Source organism: Orbicella faveolata, unplaced genomic scaffold (assembly GCF_042242905.1).
Source record: "Orbicella faveolata isolate gen_17 unplaced genomic scaffold, um_ofav_v1 contig_25, whole genome shotgun sequence".
In the NCBI taxonomy this organism is placed as follows: Eukaryota; Metazoa; Cnidaria; class Anthozoa; order Scleractinia; family Merulinidae; genus Orbicella; species Orbicella faveolata.
Window position 1 is genome coordinate 30,748,650 of NW_028301553.1, and position 16,705 is coordinate 30,765,354.

General features: G+C 41.7%; 2 protein-coding genes across 2 annotated transcripts; both read left to right on the forward strand.

Annotated features, from left to right (window-relative positions):
• Positions 1–901: 901 nt before the first annotated feature.
• Positions 902–8,201, forward strand: LOC149109850 (dual serine/threonine and tyrosine protein kinase-like). The gene is made up of 4 exons (XM_089294789.1): positions 902–1,632; positions 3,582–5,101; positions 5,843–6,086; positions 6,652–8,201. Exons 1-4 carry the CDS (start codon positions 997–999, stop codon positions 7,066–7,068), a joined length of 2,817 nt encoding a protein of 938 aa, XP_089150915.1. The 5' UTR covers positions 902–996; the 3' UTR covers positions 7,069–8,201.
• Positions 8,202–8,952: 751 nt separating this feature from the next.
• Positions 8,953–15,677, forward strand: LOC110059208 (uncharacterized). Its single transcript, XM_089294788.1, has 4 exons — positions 8,953–9,674; positions 11,503–13,169; positions 14,131–14,374; positions 14,553–15,677. Exons 1-4 carry the CDS (start codon positions 9,012–9,014, stop codon positions 14,964–14,966), a joined length of 2,988 nt encoding a protein of 995 aa, XP_089150914.1. The 5' UTR covers positions 8,953–9,011; the 3' UTR covers positions 14,967–15,677.
• Positions 15,678–16,705: the final 1,028 nt, after the last annotated feature.

Genomic DNA, 16,705 nt, shown 5'->3' on the forward strand with positions numbered 1-16,705 from the left:
TGTATTTGTTTCATTTTTACCCAGTCCCAAATCAGCCGAACAGTCGTTGAAGCTCTGTCACGTTCAAGGATTTTTGTTTCTGTTGTTTGATTCTCGACCAGTTCCTTGACACACAACTGAACCATAAACACGCGGTATTGTTTAAGAATGCTGAGGAACTTGTCTACAGGTATTTCCTAGACATTCTTAGGGCTTCTTCATATGAGCCCGGTCAACCGGGCTGGCTCGGTTTCCGAGATCTCGCCTCGCCACTCTTTCCTTCGTAAAAATTTCGATGTGTTCATATGAGAAGCCAGGCTGGCCCGGTTACCGAGATCTCGGTAACCGGGATGAAAATTTTCCCATATGAACACTCCAGTCCGGGTAACCGGGACGCAACTTTTTAGACGAAATAGCTTCGCTTTCGCAACATAGCGGCTAAAATGACATAATTTTTGCCACTTTATTTGTATTTCCACTTTAAGAATAGGCGAATTAGCTTTGTAAGTAAAGTTACAAGAGTCCACAAAGCTTCGACAGCCGCGAACGATACAAGTTTATGTTCCACCATTTTGGTTGTGTTTCTTGGATTTTATCCCGGTAGACCGGGCTGAAATTTCCCTTATGAACAGATAACAAAATTCGTCCCGGTAACCGAGCCAGTCCGGTTACCAGGCTCATATGAAGAGGCCCTTAGTCCGCCGTAGCGCAATCTCAGGAGGAGGTTGTTTCAGAGGAAATATTTCAAACAAATCATACTTCTAATAAATAAAAATTACTATTTCAAGATTTTACGGGAAAATCCTTTCCAAAAAAACTTATGCTTTTTCTGTGGTCGGTGTGTACCAATTTGTTCTGTAAGTCCTACCTTGATAAAGTCCAGTCCTTTGAAATTTTCCACTATCGCTTACATCGGAGGGAAAATTCCCAGAAATCACGAGATATTTGTTAATCCCTGTAGGAAGTGGTAAATAATAAGCTGTGAGTTAAGGTTGCATTTGAAAGTAACTTTCGGTGATGTCTGGTGATAAATCTTTGCAAGACGCCATCGAAGAATTCAAATGTTATTCGGACCGGACGGAGTCCTTGTTTAAGCGAACATCAAGTTGCTTTCAAGATATCGTGGCAAACATTCAAGTCGACGATGAGACAGAAACTCAAACTTTAATTCCCTTCTCACAGCTGGAGGACGTGGAGAAAGAGCTTCAGAAAAGCCCTTCAGTTTTCTTCATTGGCGAAAGGAATTGTGGAAAAAGCTCTATCATCAATGAACTCCTTAGACAGAGTTCACTACCAGTTAACGAGAACCCGTGCACGGCTAGGATTGTACGCATCAAATATTCCGAACAGCCGTACGCTAGACTCGTCGGATCGGATGGCAGAGAAGTCAAAAGACAGCTATTGGAAGGCAAAAAACTACCAGAACAACTCATAGAAGTGCCAGATGAGGACAGAGAGAACAGGGGTGCTTTAGACGCTATTGTTGAAGTCGGGCTGAAACACGAACTACTCAGCAGTGGAATCGAGCTGATTGACTCCCCCGGGAAGAGCGAGTCTGATGTGTTGGATAGAGTATTGGATGACTTCCTTGAGAAAGGCACAGTACCTCTGTTTGTGTACGTGATCGATGGAGACATGCATCTAAGATACTCGGTGAGTTTTAACTCGGATTAAGGTAGCTGTACAACTGTTAATGCTGCTTTATTTAAGCGCAGAGCTCGCATTCGATGATGAAATTAATCTTATCCCGGAAGTGATGTCTAAAGTAGATCACATTCATAGCTTTGTGGAGATTAAATCGCTAGAGACCATTGTAAGCGTCATTAGCAAACCGTTTGGTGATCCAAATGTAAAGAAAAGAAAACGAAAATAGAAGAAATGCGTTTGTTATGAATCATATTTACTGTCTTGTAGTGAGTCACGGTGTTGCGGCTCACGAAATAAGGCGCGGTTCCTTAGTCCTGATGCCTGTTATTTATAATCTCCATTTTCAGTTTCTAATCTTACTTCCCTGTCGATTTTCCTGCTAGCCCAACTGGTATTAGTTGTTGAGCGCCGCCGCAGAAGTGGTAGTCCATGTTTAGAATTATGACTTGATTTATTCGTCCTTACTCAAACGACTCGATCTCGCGAACACTGCATTGTCGTCTGTGTGAGGATGTAACTACGGGCGGCGCAGATTTAAGAGAAATTTCGCCCATGAAATTAAAAGCACATGCACGTGAGCTCTTGTTTCTGACGTTTACAAAGTCTGCAACAAATTGACCCTTTTCTGACGCAAATATATTGAAATGACGTAAGGTTTAATTTCCATACCGTCGAGATGGCAGGTGCATTTCTTGATCAGGCCGGAATCGGCGAAATGAGGAACGACAGTGGACGAGAGTTCAGACTGAGAACAGCCTGTTACACCGTTATATCTCGTGCTCTCTATTGACTTCAACATGTTCTTGTCGAAAGTAAATCAACTCAGGGTTAACGACAGTTTTGCTCATTAACCACAGGCCGATAGCAGTGGTCGGCTAAACACAGAACTTCGGTCCGTGAACTCCCGCTACGGGCCGGGTCCACGGACTACTATATGGACTGGTCCACGGACTAACCCTTGCGGACCACCCCAGAAACGAAATCAAAATGATAAATAAAGATTTGACTCACTTATTTTTCGATAGACCACTCACTCGTGTGGGCAAAATTTCCCGCGTTACGCAAGGAACAACACGAGCTCAGGCTGGGGCGCAAGCTATAATTCGAAATTTCGAAAGAAGCACATCGAGGAAGTGTGGTGTTTTCTTGTAAAATATAACGTGTGTATCTGTCGATTTGCTCTACAACTCTAATCGCCGCAAATGTAGGGTAGAATTCCAGGGGTGGATTTGAATGGGATTCAGTAGACATATTCAATGTATAGGAATGTGAGGAACAATCATTTTAAGCTTGTACACAATGTTTACCTGTATCTATGACAATTGTCCTGTCCGCGGACAGGATACTGCTTCCAGTATCTGCTGTTGCTACTACTGTTGCTACTGACTTCTTAAGGTGGCTGGCAACGATTTCAGCACTTTTCAACATTTGACGGATCAATTCTACCACTCTTTATCAAGTGATATTACAATACTGTATAACACAAATGCCCAGTCATGGTGAACAAATTGGGTCATCTTCACTGCACAACACGTTACATAATAACAGAACAGCTGGTTAAAACCTAACCTGCAGAACAGGCGTAATTTTTTTGCGTATTTTAGGCGAACAGAGGCGAAAGCGAGGCGAGCGCGAGGGAAAGAGCGCGAAAAAAAATATTATTTCGCCTATGTTCGCCTAAAATACGCAAAAAACTTACACCTGTTCTGCAGGCTAGTTAAAACCACCCTGCCGGTGCCGAAACTATTTCAGGCACTTGAACTAACTGGTTGTAAGCGGTATACTTTAATTTGATAGCAAGATAGCAGGTGAAGCCTAGCTTATTTCTAAATTGAATTCCGCGTGCATTTTTAGCGGAGAGAGGGATATTGCGTTACTGTAGTTCGCTTTTGAACTTTTAAAATTTTCTTAACGTGACTTAACGTTGTAGTAACCTTTTTTCATTTTACTTTAAGGATGAGGAATCGCTGGGATATTTGAAAGGTAAATTTCCTCAGTCCCCCATCATGTTTGTGTGCAACAAAGTTGACATTACAAAAGAAGCAAACGAGTTTGACAACAGCGATGATGATGACGACGACGAAGATGATGATAAAAAAGCTGAAGGGGCTCATGACAAAGGGAAGATTGCTTTCAATCAGTTGAAAGAGCGAAACTTTCTCTCGGGGGAGTCTTGGCAAAAGTGCGATTTATTCCACCCCATTTCAGCCAAAACAGTTCGTGATGAACGCCTGAAGAAGAAAGAAAAAGAGGCCACCGAGAGATTTCAGCGATTTCAAACCCATCTTCAGAGTCTTCTTGGAAAGGTTATGAGAACCCAAACCAGCAGAGTGGTGCAAACTCTTTTGCTCCTTCAAGAAAGTTTTGTCAACGTTGTCCAGGTTCAGAGAACGCATATTACCCAGCAGGCATCTGTCATACCAGACATTGTAAGAAAAGCCAACGAGATAGAGACAAAACTGTTTTTGTCGTTGAAATCTGTGGAGTTGAATTCTGAAGACTCGAAAGAGGAAATCGTAGAGCAGATAAACAACTTGAAAAGTGAATTTGTCCATGAAGCTGAGGAGTACAAAGCTGCAAACGAGCGACTTCTTAAACGCGAGTATCAAACAATGGTTAAGACTGACCTTCCTGCACTTTCAGCAGAACTACTTTTGCTAAATGCTAACAAGACTATTGTTCTTGAGCGATTTCTCAGTGATATGAAAGGCAGCATTTTAGAGAGAACCTGCAATGCCCTTGACACCTTAGTTCAAACAATGATGAGTGACTGCGTGGGTGAGCTCACCCAGGCTATCATTGAGTTCAATGAATGTCTTTCACATCCGATTGTCTCTCGAATTTTGGAAGAAAGTTGTGGCGTGCAATTTGTGGTTGCCAAGGCTGAAACCGACCGGTTGCTTCACATTATGCTGGACGGAATTCTTGACTCCGTGAAGGAGGCTGCTAATATCGCTTTGAGAAGAGAAATCTCAGTACCTCTTTGTTCCAGGCAGATGTCAACGTATACCAGGGAAAATGTCCACAACAAAGCAAATAGGCGATCCATTGTGGAATCTCTTCTTGAAACAATTAACGAGGAGAAGGTTGCAGAGGCAGTTCTCGAAGCCTGTCGCGATCGTCTGCAAAGGATGCTCGACACTTTCCAGGCAACCACGCAGTTTGTCGCCTCTTTACAAAAGGCCTTTGAAGATTGCCAAATGACTTCACAGCTTGAAGTATTTCGGATGCATTTCACTCCACAGATACGGACGTTGGCTGTCGAGGGAATGGCCTTGAAATATTTCCAGAACCGAGGACCTGTGGAGCTTGGTTCACCTATTGCACAAACCCGGCATGGCGTCATCTATGAATGCACTAGCGAACGTTGGTGCAGAGCTTCGCCTTCTGGCCAGTGTGTGGTGAAAGTCCTTGCCAAGAAAGATGTTGGTGTGAGTGCCTGGAACCAGACCGCTGTGGATTTAGTCAACATGATGTAAGTTATACAAAAAAGGAAAATATTCAACTGCTCGTTTTTATATGCAAACCAAGTAGCAAAGACGTATTTTGGTACGAGAATAAAGCTCTAATGAGATACGTGGCGCCCGGGTCAAAACAGGCTTCGCACTTTGATCCATTTTGAACAAAACTATTCTGCGACCATTTTTGTGATGCTCAATGATCAACATTTTGTTCAACGCGGTGGTGCCACGGTCTAGACATCTTGACCCATCCATCCTGACGGGGATGGGAACTTCCATGTGAAATGGTCGGCGATGCTCGTCGGAAATTTGAATTAGACCCCTAAAGAAGACCAATATCGTGGCATGGCTCAAGCTTTATTTGAGCGCTGAAAGACACTCTCCTGGAAACAGTTTCCTGCCTGATTGATCTACACCAACACAATATGACAACTTTCAATGTTACTTTTTCCTGTGCAACCGTAAACCGTAAAAGATATCTTGACGGTACCCTAGGCTCAGAACAGCCTAAATGATATGAAAATTTTGGAAATTGTACATCGATCCCTAAGCGAGACATCAAGCATCACCGACCCTTCCCCGAGCCTTTCACGTGGGAATCCTCTCTCCTCCCATGGGCAGCAATGGCGATAGATGTTGGACTCAATTTTTGAGACCATTTAATTACGTGCTTTTCCAATTTGGTTTGAAATTGTTTTGTTTACGATTGCAGCCACATGACTCCTTCTAACTTGTATACTTTGTTGATGCTTCAGGGACATGATTCAGAAACTCAATGGCTCCCACCCAAACCTGTTACGTCTGTATGGCTGGGTTTTGGCTGAGCCCGAAGTCTTGCACGTTGTCATGGAGAGGGCAGAGAAGGGTCTGCTGCACGCTCTCCAAGAGGGAATAACGCTATTCATGAGAATGAACATAGCACTTGATGTGGCCAAAGGACTCAAAGCCATTCACGATATTGGTTACATTCACGAGGATCTCAAGCCTGGGAACATTTTGGTTTGTTTGTGTCAAAAAATGTTTTTGGCCTTGATTGATACATAGTTTCTCGTTACAGCGTCAATACATTTTTAGCAGGCAAAGGGAGAATGTAAAAAAATTGTGAACTTGAGTGTATTGTCTACATGCACGGCCAAATTTCCCATACACCAACACCTGGAATTTGCTGGTTCCGTTGCAAATAAAATGAATTTAGGATTTGAACGGTAAAAAGGCAAGCAAACCAAGTTAAAAAAATTGCAAACCACACAGCAGTACTTAAAGGAAAATTTAGAGTACCTTAAGTCAACGTCTATGACAACCTTCTTCCCAAGGCTTTTAGGAACGAGGTTAATGATTTTGATGACAAGTGGATGCATGACACCTTAATGATACTTTTTATGTTTTCTGTTGAGACGAAGGTTTCATGACAAAGATTGAAGCTCTTGAAAAACATGAAGACATCTTGTTATTCGCTCCATGACTCAGTTAGTCAAATTCAACCCATTTTGGACGCTCTATATTACAACAGATGGAAAGAATGGATGGTATAAGCCAGGCATTTGACTCTTTTGTTTTTCCCTAGTTAATGTTTGATGGAACAGCTAAGATCAATCTTGCCAAACCAGAAAGTCCTTATGAGATGACACCTCTGGGTGCACCATTCCACATTTCACCAGAAATGTACCAGTATCATGGTAGAGGTCACCTCAGTTACAGTTCGTACGACATCTATGCATTTGGAATGCTCTTATGGGTGCTCTGTGAAGGGACTGGAAAGAGACGGCCAGAAGTGTACAAGGACCTGGAAACCACTCAAGCTATGCAGAACGTGGTGGAGAAAGGGGTCATACCCAAAAAGCTCCCTGTGGTGAGCGATGCTTGCTGGGAATTGATGACGAGTTGCTGGGATGACAGAGAAACCTTGAAAATGGAGCATGTCGTGGAAAGACTGAATATGATAAGAGAATCATGTTGGAACTCAATGTACGCATACCGATGAGGTTGTGCATCACGCGGCACTTAGAGAGACTACACTATTGTAGTTTGCTTATGAAAGAGGCTATCTGCTACTCAGATGAAAGCAAAGTTCACTTAGTAGAATACCTCTGTGCCAGTTGACTGTATTTGTGAGTTCATCATGTTAGTTTTCCCATTGTTAAAGGAAGAACGGGAAGAACACTAACTGTTTTAAGTGAAAGCGAACTCAAAACAATTTGAGGGCTGGATAGCTGAGAAATGCAAAAACTTTTTGGATAGCTTTTTGTGCTTTTGTGGGGCAAAGCACATTTTTAATTTGCTATTGACTACCTATTGATCTTTGGGAATGTGCCAATTACGAGGTTTACATGTTAAATGTCTTTATAAAAGATTATATACCTGTTCTCCTGTTAAATGATGCTCAGTTGTTAGTTGTAAGAAATGGTTATAGGAATGTTTCGGTCGAGACAGGATTCCCCAGTTAAAATATAGGGTTACCTGTCTGTCATCAGTTAATCATAATTTCAAGGCATTAGACAATCATATGTCCAGACTTATGAAAACAGTGTTAGACAAGATCTGACCCTTCTCGATTGCCAATCTGTTTTATTTTCATTCATTGTCTTACCTTCCTTTTCGTGCACTTTCAGTATTTTTTTCATTGCTCGGAGTGATTTTGAGGCCCTAATCAAAGTGGGTCAGATGGTGCAAAGAAACGCAGTTTTCATTGACACGGTTTTCATAAATCCAGTCATATATATTTTGGCTCTTAATCAGCTCTAATTAATATTTCAGCCATTTAATTTGCCACCGATAGTTAAACATTTTGCCAACTGCGTTTTAGTTGGAATTGAATTCTGTTCGGTCTTGACGGCGCTCAAAGCGTACACCATAGCCTAAAGAGCATTGCTGTCTGCAAATTATATCACAATGTGTGTAAATGAGCAATTGAAAATAATAACTGATTCAGTACTAGGTTGTTCGTGTTATTATTTGATTGACTAATTACCCATAAGCTTGGGGTGGTTTTGAATTGAATGACGTGAAACCCAAACCAACTGAAAGTAATCCCTCTGGCCAATCCCAAAGGACACAGGAGATCCAGTAAACCAATCAAAACTTAGAGCAAATGGACGTAGCAAAAAAAAACAAAAACGCTCAAACAGGTGTGCGAAAGAGTCACCATTAGTTTTGCTTTTGCTCAGTGATTGGATGGCAATGTGGGTGTTTTTCTTTTTTTTTAAGTCAATCGCATAGCATAGTAATGTAAGCAGATACTAATTACTTTCGACATTCACGTGATAACCACTCTCATAGTGGGCTCGGTTTTATGGGGGGCGGGGAGGGAGTAAGCTCCCACGTACACGCTCTTAGGGCTCGTCACGCGTTCTTACTCCAGGTGGGAGAGGTACGCGTGACGAGCCCTAAGAGCGTCTGCGTGGGGGTAGGGGGAGAGATCATGCCTCTCGTTTCCCGTTGAACTTTCCGAAATCTATTCAGTGAAAAACGATTTTGTTCAGGAAGTGTTGCCATGCTGCCGAAGTAAATACCCATAGGTTCAAGACGGTTGTTTGCTGTTTGTTTTTCGCTGTTTATGTTTATTTGTTCGTATTTCGGTTTTACTTTTTTGTATATTTATCTTGGCTATGCCCTAAACCCTTCGGAAATTCACTGAGCACGTAGGAAAAACTAGACAAAACTGATTTTGAACAAACAAACTAACGTGTAGTACTCTGTAATGGCCTGACACCCAATAATGAAGTTGGATTGTTGTCAATCTCCCTCTATTTCTTTCCTCTGTCTTTCCCCTCTTTTTGCGTCGAAGTCTTCCGTTGGTCCCCTACTTCTTAAAGTCCACTACAGCCGGCTTTTCCAACCTTGTTACAGTTCTAGGAAGCATATTTCACATTCCTCTACAATTCGGTACTCTGCTTAAAGTCACTTTGTTGCTCGGCTTGCAGTAAAATGTCTCGACCGCCAACGATTGATGACTTTAAGAGTTTCTCTGACTTGCAAGAGGCCATTGATGAGTTTAAACGTTATTCAGATCGCACCACGAACTTGTACGAACGAACCGTGACTTGCATTCGCGAAATCGTAGCGAGTGTTCCAGCCGATAAAGCGGAAGCAGTGCAATCCGCGATTCTGGTCTCGAAGCAGGAAGATGTGCTGAGAGAGCTTCAGAAAAGCCCTTCTGTGTTCTTCATTGGCGAAAGGAATTGTGGAAAAAGCTCCATACTAAACGAACTTCTCGGACAGAGTTCATTACCAGTTCACGAAAACCCGTGCACGGCTAGAATCGTACGAATCAAATACGCCGAGCAGTCTTACGCCAGGCTCGTCGGACCGGACGGTAGAGAGGTCAAAAAAGAGTTGTTCCAAGGCAAACATCTTCCTAAAAAGCTCATAGAAATCAAGGATAAGGACAGAGAGAATGAGGAGGCCTTAGATGCCACTGTGGAAGTGGGATTAAACCACAAGCTTTTACGAAGTGGAATCGAGCTGATTGACTCACCAGGGAAGAGTGAGTCGGAAGTTTTGGATAGAGTACTAGATGACTTTTTAAGCAAAGGCACCGTGCCATTATTTGTGTATGTTATCAACGGAAATACCCGACTCACACGCTCGGTAAGTGCAATGTAGTTATTTGCTCGTTTATTCCTTAGAAACTGTTATGTCTTTTTTTATCTCGCTAGTCTCTTGGGGCACTTAAGTTTTTATTCATAACCGACGAAGCGTAAATTTGAATGCGAACGTGCGTTGAAAACGTCAACATAAGGGAAGAAAGGGCTCAAATTGGCAAAGTTGGGTTGACAAAAATCGCTTTTGTGACATAGATTTTGGAAAACGGCTCATCAGTTGTTAGGGTTACCCCTTATGTCAGACACCAGTATCCCACATTGACTATTTACTGGTGTGCCATTTTCACCATGTCCGGTTTTAAACACTCCTCTCCTCTCCATTCCTCTCCTACTGTTGTTATTCAATTGCTATTCGAGGTGAAAATTGCGTGTACAAATAGCGTGTACAATTGCCGATTTGCAAATCTGTCTTATCACAGGTAATCAAACATGGTTACGGATATTTATCAAGATCTATTTATTCGTGAAAAATTGTTGCTGCCATAATCAATCTGAAAAGTGTAATCAGTCTTGACCATGTCCCTTAGATGGGGCATATGGGGATTTTCAAAAGTATTCTAGCCCCTTCGAGGGGCATTTGCAAGTTTTGTTTTGTTTTGTGTTTTTCTTTTTCTTTTCAATTACAACTGCCCAGTATATCTTGGTGTCCTTTGATCTCCTCTAACTTTCTTTGTTTTGTTTTCATAGCTAAATGTTTCCGATGTTCAGTAATTATGTTATATTGTTAGAAAATTTTTCTACAGTCTTCCGAGACTCATCGAGAATCATCTTTTGATTTTCCTAGTTCGACATATAATTGGATTTCCTTCGCAGAACGTCGACACGATGTACATTTCGAGTTGTGCAGGTCTAGATTTGAAGCAGCCCGTCCATAAACCGAGCAATTTAGAACTGTACTAAATGAAACTATTGTGGAGGCGCGGTGGCCTCATGGTTAGTGCGCTCGACCCAAGATCGAACCGTTGGGGTTCGGGCCCAGGCCGAGGAAACCGTTGTGTTCTTGGGCAAGACACTTTACCCTCACAATGTCTCCTTTTACCCAGGTGTATACATTTAATTCTTGGGGGTAACCCTGCGATGGACTAGCATACCATCCAGGGGGGAGTAGAAATACTCCTAGTCGCTTCATGCTACGGAAGCCGGGATAAGCTCTGGCCTGATGGGCTGCTTAGCTAATATGCAGACTTACTGACTTACCCTTTTGCCTTTACCTAAAGAAACTCTGTACCTGGACAATGCCTTAAGATTCTAGCTTGTCTGCTATTCTGTTTGTTTGTTTGTTTTTATTTTTCAACTGAATGCTCGAACAAGAAAATATTCAAAGTTCAAAGTTGTTCTAGATAAAGCCTACTTTGGGGTTTGAGAGCCCACTCTACCGAAACCTATTTTGTTTCCTGTAGCATGATTGCTACGCATCCTGCAATTGACGCTTGGTTATCCCCTCCCATCCCCAGAAGTTTTATTTTCAGATCAATGGCACCTATTTATACCTTCGAGTCGAGGGAAGTACTAGGAAAGTAAATTTTGTTGCCCAACTGTCTTGACCGCTCGATGCGTGATCCAACTGGCCAATCATTATCCCAACGCGACTGATTATAATGGGTAACCGGGCCTCACCCCTAAAATTTGGGTAATCCTGTTTGTAGTGGTTTCAATTCGACCTGGCGTCATTCTGAAGTTGGTCACTAAAATAACATCGAATCCTCTCAGTGCCCATTGGAATTCATTTATGTCTTCCCTCACTGAGCCATTGAGTTTTCTGAAAGCTAAATGTTTTCTTAACCACTTCTTTCAATTAATTTTTCTTTAATAAGGATCATAAGACGCTGGACTTCTTGAAAGACAAATTCCCCCTATCACACATTTTGTTCGTCTGCAACAAATTGGACACTACTAAAGAAGCAAAGCAATATGATCGCAGGGCAGCGGCTCGCAAAGATTCTCACGATAAGGAAGATGACGACGACGACGACGGCGACGGTGGTGGTGGTTGTAGCGGTGGTCATTGTGATGGCGATGACGACGACAATGACGACGAAGACAAAGACGAGGACAAGGAAGTCAACAGAGAGGAGCAGGAGCAGGAGCATGAGGAAAAAGGAGCAGTTATTAAGAAAGGAGAAGCTGTTTTCAATCAGTTGAGAGACAAGTTTGCCCTGGGAGAAACGTGGGAAACATGTCCCTTTTATTACGCTATGTCGGCAAAGGAAGTTCGCCAAGAGCGCTTAGCAAAGCGGGAGGCAGAGTCCACTAGAAGATTTCGACGATTTCAAACCAGCCTGCAGGATCATCTTGGAAAGGTCATAAAGAACCAAACCAGAAGAGTAGTGCAGAAGCTCTTGGTTCTTCAAGAAAGCTTTGCCAACGTCGTCCAGGTGCAAAGGACTTCCATCACGCAAAAAGCATCTGTTGTGCCGGAAATAGTACAAAAGGCAACCAAGGTTCAAAACAAAATGGTCAAATCATTGTCAACAATTACTCTTGAGTCACAGAAATCAAAAAGGAAGATTCTAGAGGACTTGGAATTACTAAGGACGAAGATTTTACACGAGGCCGAAGTGTATAAAGTTGAAAGCCCACCCAAACTTCAACGGGAATTCCAGACCATGGTAAGAGATGAGCTTCCATCTTACTCGAACACACTCCTGAACGCTGCTTTTGACGTTGCGTTTGCAAAATTTGTTGGCGACATGAAAAGCAGCATCTTGGAAAAGACATGCCAAATCCTTGAAAACGCTGTTCAAGTGCTAATGAAGGATTATGTTAATGATCTCACGATTGCTGTGACTGAGTTCAATAAAGACCTCAGCAATCCAATTGTCTCTCGCATTCTAGAGGAAATTTACGACGTCCAGTTGTTGGCAGCTGAAGTAGAAACCGATCAGCTTCTTCAACTTGTGATGAATGCACTCCTTGACTCTATGAGCGAAGTTGCCAGAATTGCATTGAGGATTGAGATCTCGGAACCTCTCTCCAAATGTCTCTGTCCGGAAGACTTGTCAAGCTATGCTGCTATTAAAATAGATGTTCTCAAGAAAACAACAAGACTGAACATTTGCGGCACTCTACTGGCTACCATTGACTTTAACCACGTAGTGGATTCAGTTCGAGAAGCTTGCACTAGTCACCTTCTGAAAACGCACGAGCAATTCATAACTGCCTTGTCCTTATTCATCTCCTTGCAAGACGCCTTTGCTAACAGCGACATGTCATCGCAGCTTGAAGTGTTTCGTCTTTACTTTACCCCACAGATACGTAAGCTGACTGTTGAGGGAATGGCTTTGAATTTTTTACAGATCTTTGGACCTGTTACCCTCGGTCAACCTATTGCCCAAGCACGGCATGGCATTATCTATGAATGCACAAGCCCACGTTGGTGCAGAGCTTCGCCTTCCGGTCAGTGTGTGGTTAAGGTTCTTGACAGGAGAGATGTGGGAGAGAGTGCCTGGAACCAGACTGCTGTTGATTTAGTCAATATGAGGTGAGTCTCAGAGGTGTTTTTTTTTTTTTTTTCTTAGAAAATGCATCCAAAGTTTTCAGTGAATGAAAAGTCAAGTATAAGCAAAAAATCTAGATGCGGGGTTTTCATACCCGATGGGCTAAAGAGATCTGTCCTTCCCTCCAATGATAGATTGAAATTAATTAGCTACGTCACGGTCTGCGCATCTTTTTCAAGTTCGTCGTTTTTAATCCGTGTTAATCTTCACATCCATAATCTCCTTGTTCCTTTATGGTTTGTTATGTTGTCTTTGGTGTTTTTATATGTTTGTAAACTATTATTTTCAGGTTTCCTTCAGTCAAAAGAGCAATTTTGTATATGATTGAGCGCTCCTTTAAAATCAGCACAAAACTAAGTTAAGAAGACTGCGACAATTTGAATTTCATCTAACTTGTAATCGATCCACAAGTATTTACAAGTGCCTTGATTAAATTTTGAGAGAGTGTGACTAATTAAGGTTTGCACAAAACACTTTCTTTGTTTATTTAAAATATTTTCTTAGATTCGGTTCAAAAGAGGTGGACTGGTTGTCGTTAAGGCTTTTCATCGGGAGAAATTTTGCAATTGAAAAGACGGTGTCGCATAAGAAATTTTCTTGTGAATTATTGCAGGCAATGGTTGCCCAAGGCAATAAATCAAAGGAAATAAAATTGAACATTAAATTAACATAAAAAAAATATATTAAAATAAGCCTAACAGGTATCGAATGTTTTGGCATGAAAGTCTCAAAAACACCATCCGGTAGGGTCATAATCGGACGAGCTTTATTGAAATCTAAGCCCAACGAAAGAACTTTCGCGTCAGAGATTTGGGTAGTGTTAGTAGTTTTTTTCCGAGCTTTGAGCATGTTCACGGACTGATGTGGTATATCGTATTAAAAAATTAGCCCAGTTATTAAACCACAAGAGAGTTTGCTGACTATGCTGTTCCTTTGAATCTCTAGGGATATAATTGAGCAACTCCATGGCTCTCACACAAACCTGTTGCGCCTGCATGGCTGGGTTATCCCTACGGATGATATCTTACACGTCGTCATGGAGAAGGCAGACAGGGTGCTGCTGTGCGCTCTCCAAGAAGGACTACCGCTGTACAGGAGGATGCGCATAGCACTGGATGTGGCTGAAGGACTAAAGGCCATTCACGATATTGATTACATTTATGAGGATCTCAAACCTGGAAACATCTTGGTTTGTATAAATTGTCGGAGCAAAGTCAACATAATGAAGTAACATTGTTATTCTTACATCAAGTCATAACGGTGCAATGTGAAACTTCTTAGTCCAAATTGAAGTTTGGACATTTTTTTTGTTACACCGCTTTTGTTGAGAAGTACGTGGTTTAATACTTGCTTTATTTCCTCCTCAGCTGATGTTTGATGGAACAGCCAAGATCAACCTTGCCAAACCAGAGAGTCCTTATGACATGACACCTCTGGGTGCACCATTCCACATTTCACCTGAAATGTACCAGTATCATGATAGAGGCCACCTCAGTTACAGTTCGTACGACATCTATGCATTTGGAATGCTTCTATGGGTACTCTGTGAAGGAACTGGAACAGCACGGCCGGAAGTGTACAAAGACCTGGAAACCATTGAAGCCATGCAGAAAGTGGTGGTAGAAGGTGTTGTACCAAAGAGGCTTCCTGTGGTGAGCGATGCCTGCTGGGAATTGATGAGGAGGTGCTGGGATGAAAGAGAATCCTTGCAAATGATACACCTCGTGCCAAGATTGCAACTGATATTGGAAGCATGCATGTCAGAAATCAATGAAAAGTGAAATTTGTACTCATATAAATCAACAACTCTATACCCCATACAAATGGAATGTAATTGCATGTCCATAATGTTAAGGGACCACGCTAGGCAGGTGAACTGATTGTGAAAAATCAAAAGTATGTAGGAAGTAGCTTCAGGAATGAACATAAGATGGCTCCGTTCAGTGCAGATAAAAAATGCCTGATTCCACAAGCGATTAAGAAGTTGCTCTCTAAGTAATGGAAGTTGGATTACACAGTAGTAATAAGACGGCAAAACAAATGAGTGAATGAATGAATCAGTGCATGCTTGCGGTAATTAACGCATTCAGCAACATATATCCATGTTTTAAGTCATTAATATCAAATTTATCTTACCTAGTATTTAATTACGTTCAGTAAGTTCGATTTTATATCGCACAGTTTTATGAGCTTTTAATTCCAAGAAGGTCACTTTAAGTACACGTGTATTTCAGAGCAAAAAAAAAAACGTGAAAAATGTAGCCTAATTAACTATGCCTGCGTAAATAAATCACAGTGATGATAATTCAATGAGTAAACGAACAAAAAGTAACGATTTTCCATTGTGTTGCGAGATTTAACAAGTTCAATGAACTTGATAGAAATTCAAAATACATTAATTAATGGTAATTTTTACTGGACCAAGACTCAGTGACTCTTAATTGGAGTAGAAGACACAGAACAAAAAAAGACAATGAAAACAATAAGGGTTATTTTGTGGCGCGTACTGTGTCTTATGCATCAAGGACGAGCCAACCCACTTTGCTTTTAAGCAATGGGACACGTATTTATTCGCCATCCCGGTATTGGTCTAGTAATCCCACAAAAGCAACTTCAAATATTCCATACATTTGAGATGTCGGAGCTTCCTGGTTAGAAATACAATAGAAAGAAACATTTTCGGCCAAAAAAATCCTTTAAGGAGTATGATTTGAGTTTATTTCCACCATTATTGATATTATCATGTCCCATTCATTTCGAGTCTGGTCCCTCAGGCGGCTCACAAGCTTCACGTGAATGGCGGAGGTGAAAGCTCTTCACTGAATCATTCGAATTCGATGGATCAAAACCATCTTATGCTCGATAGACGCTGAAAATAGCAAACAGGGCCAACAAGACAACCTTCCAAGAATTGCCTCAGATCACTATCGATAAGCTAGCCGAACCCTCCTAAGGTAAAAGTGCAAACAAAAAAAGGGCTACGCCCAAGTGGTTAGTGATTAATAGAATTGCCGATCTCGTGTAGTACCAGTCTGGACCAAAAGAGAAAACAATGAAAAGCAAGAATTTACAGAGACCCACTGACTCCGATCTTCAACAGACGACCGAAGGTTATACTAGGCACACTCTTAACACAAACAATGCAAATGTACCACATTGTTCTAAACTAGGAAGCAATAGAGAAGAGTTTATCGAGGTTGGGCGCTTAAAAAGTACTTTTTGGGGGTAGGGGTGGTGGGTGTGGGCGCTTATTCGAGGCTGGGCGCTTATTAACTTTATTCGAGGTGGCCGCTTATTCGAGGTTGGGCGCTTAATCGAATAAATACGGCATTAACTGAAACTTTTTACAAGTTATTCATATTTCCAAAAATACTGACAACTACAAGAACTTTAGATTATATTCTCTTGCACGTGGAATGCAACTAAGCTAAGCTTCAGAACGTTACTTACCAACTTAAAGGTCTTAAAAGTCATTTTCCATACTCCCAAAAATACTGATAACTAGGAGAGCTTTAGATTA

Excerpts from the sequence above, each read along its gene's own strand:
- LOC149109850 (XM_089294789.1), top strand. The coding sequence starts at position 997 with ATGTCTGGTGATAAATCTTTGCAAGACGCCATCGAAGAATTCAAATGT. Across the intron at positions 1,633-3,581 it reads ACATGCATCTAAGATACTCG|GATGAGGAATCGCTGGGATA; the intron begins GTGAGTTTTAAC and ends TTTTACTTTAAG. Across the intron at positions 6,087-6,651 it reads TCAAGCCTGGGAACATTTTG|TTAATGTTTGATGGAACAGC; the intron begins GTTTGTTTGTGT and ends GTTTTTCCCTAG.
- LOC110059208 (XM_089294788.1), top strand. The coding sequence starts at position 9,012 with ATGTCTCGACCGCCAACGATTGATGACTTTAAGAGTTTCTCTGACTTG. Across the intron at positions 9,675-11,502 it reads ATACCCGACTCACACGCTCG|GATCATAAGACGCTGGACTT; the intron begins GTAAGTGCAATG and ends TTCTTTAATAAG. Across the intron at positions 13,170-14,130 it reads GTTGATTTAGTCAATATGAG|GGATATAATTGAGCAACTCC; the intron begins GTGAGTCTCAGA and ends TTGAATCTCTAG.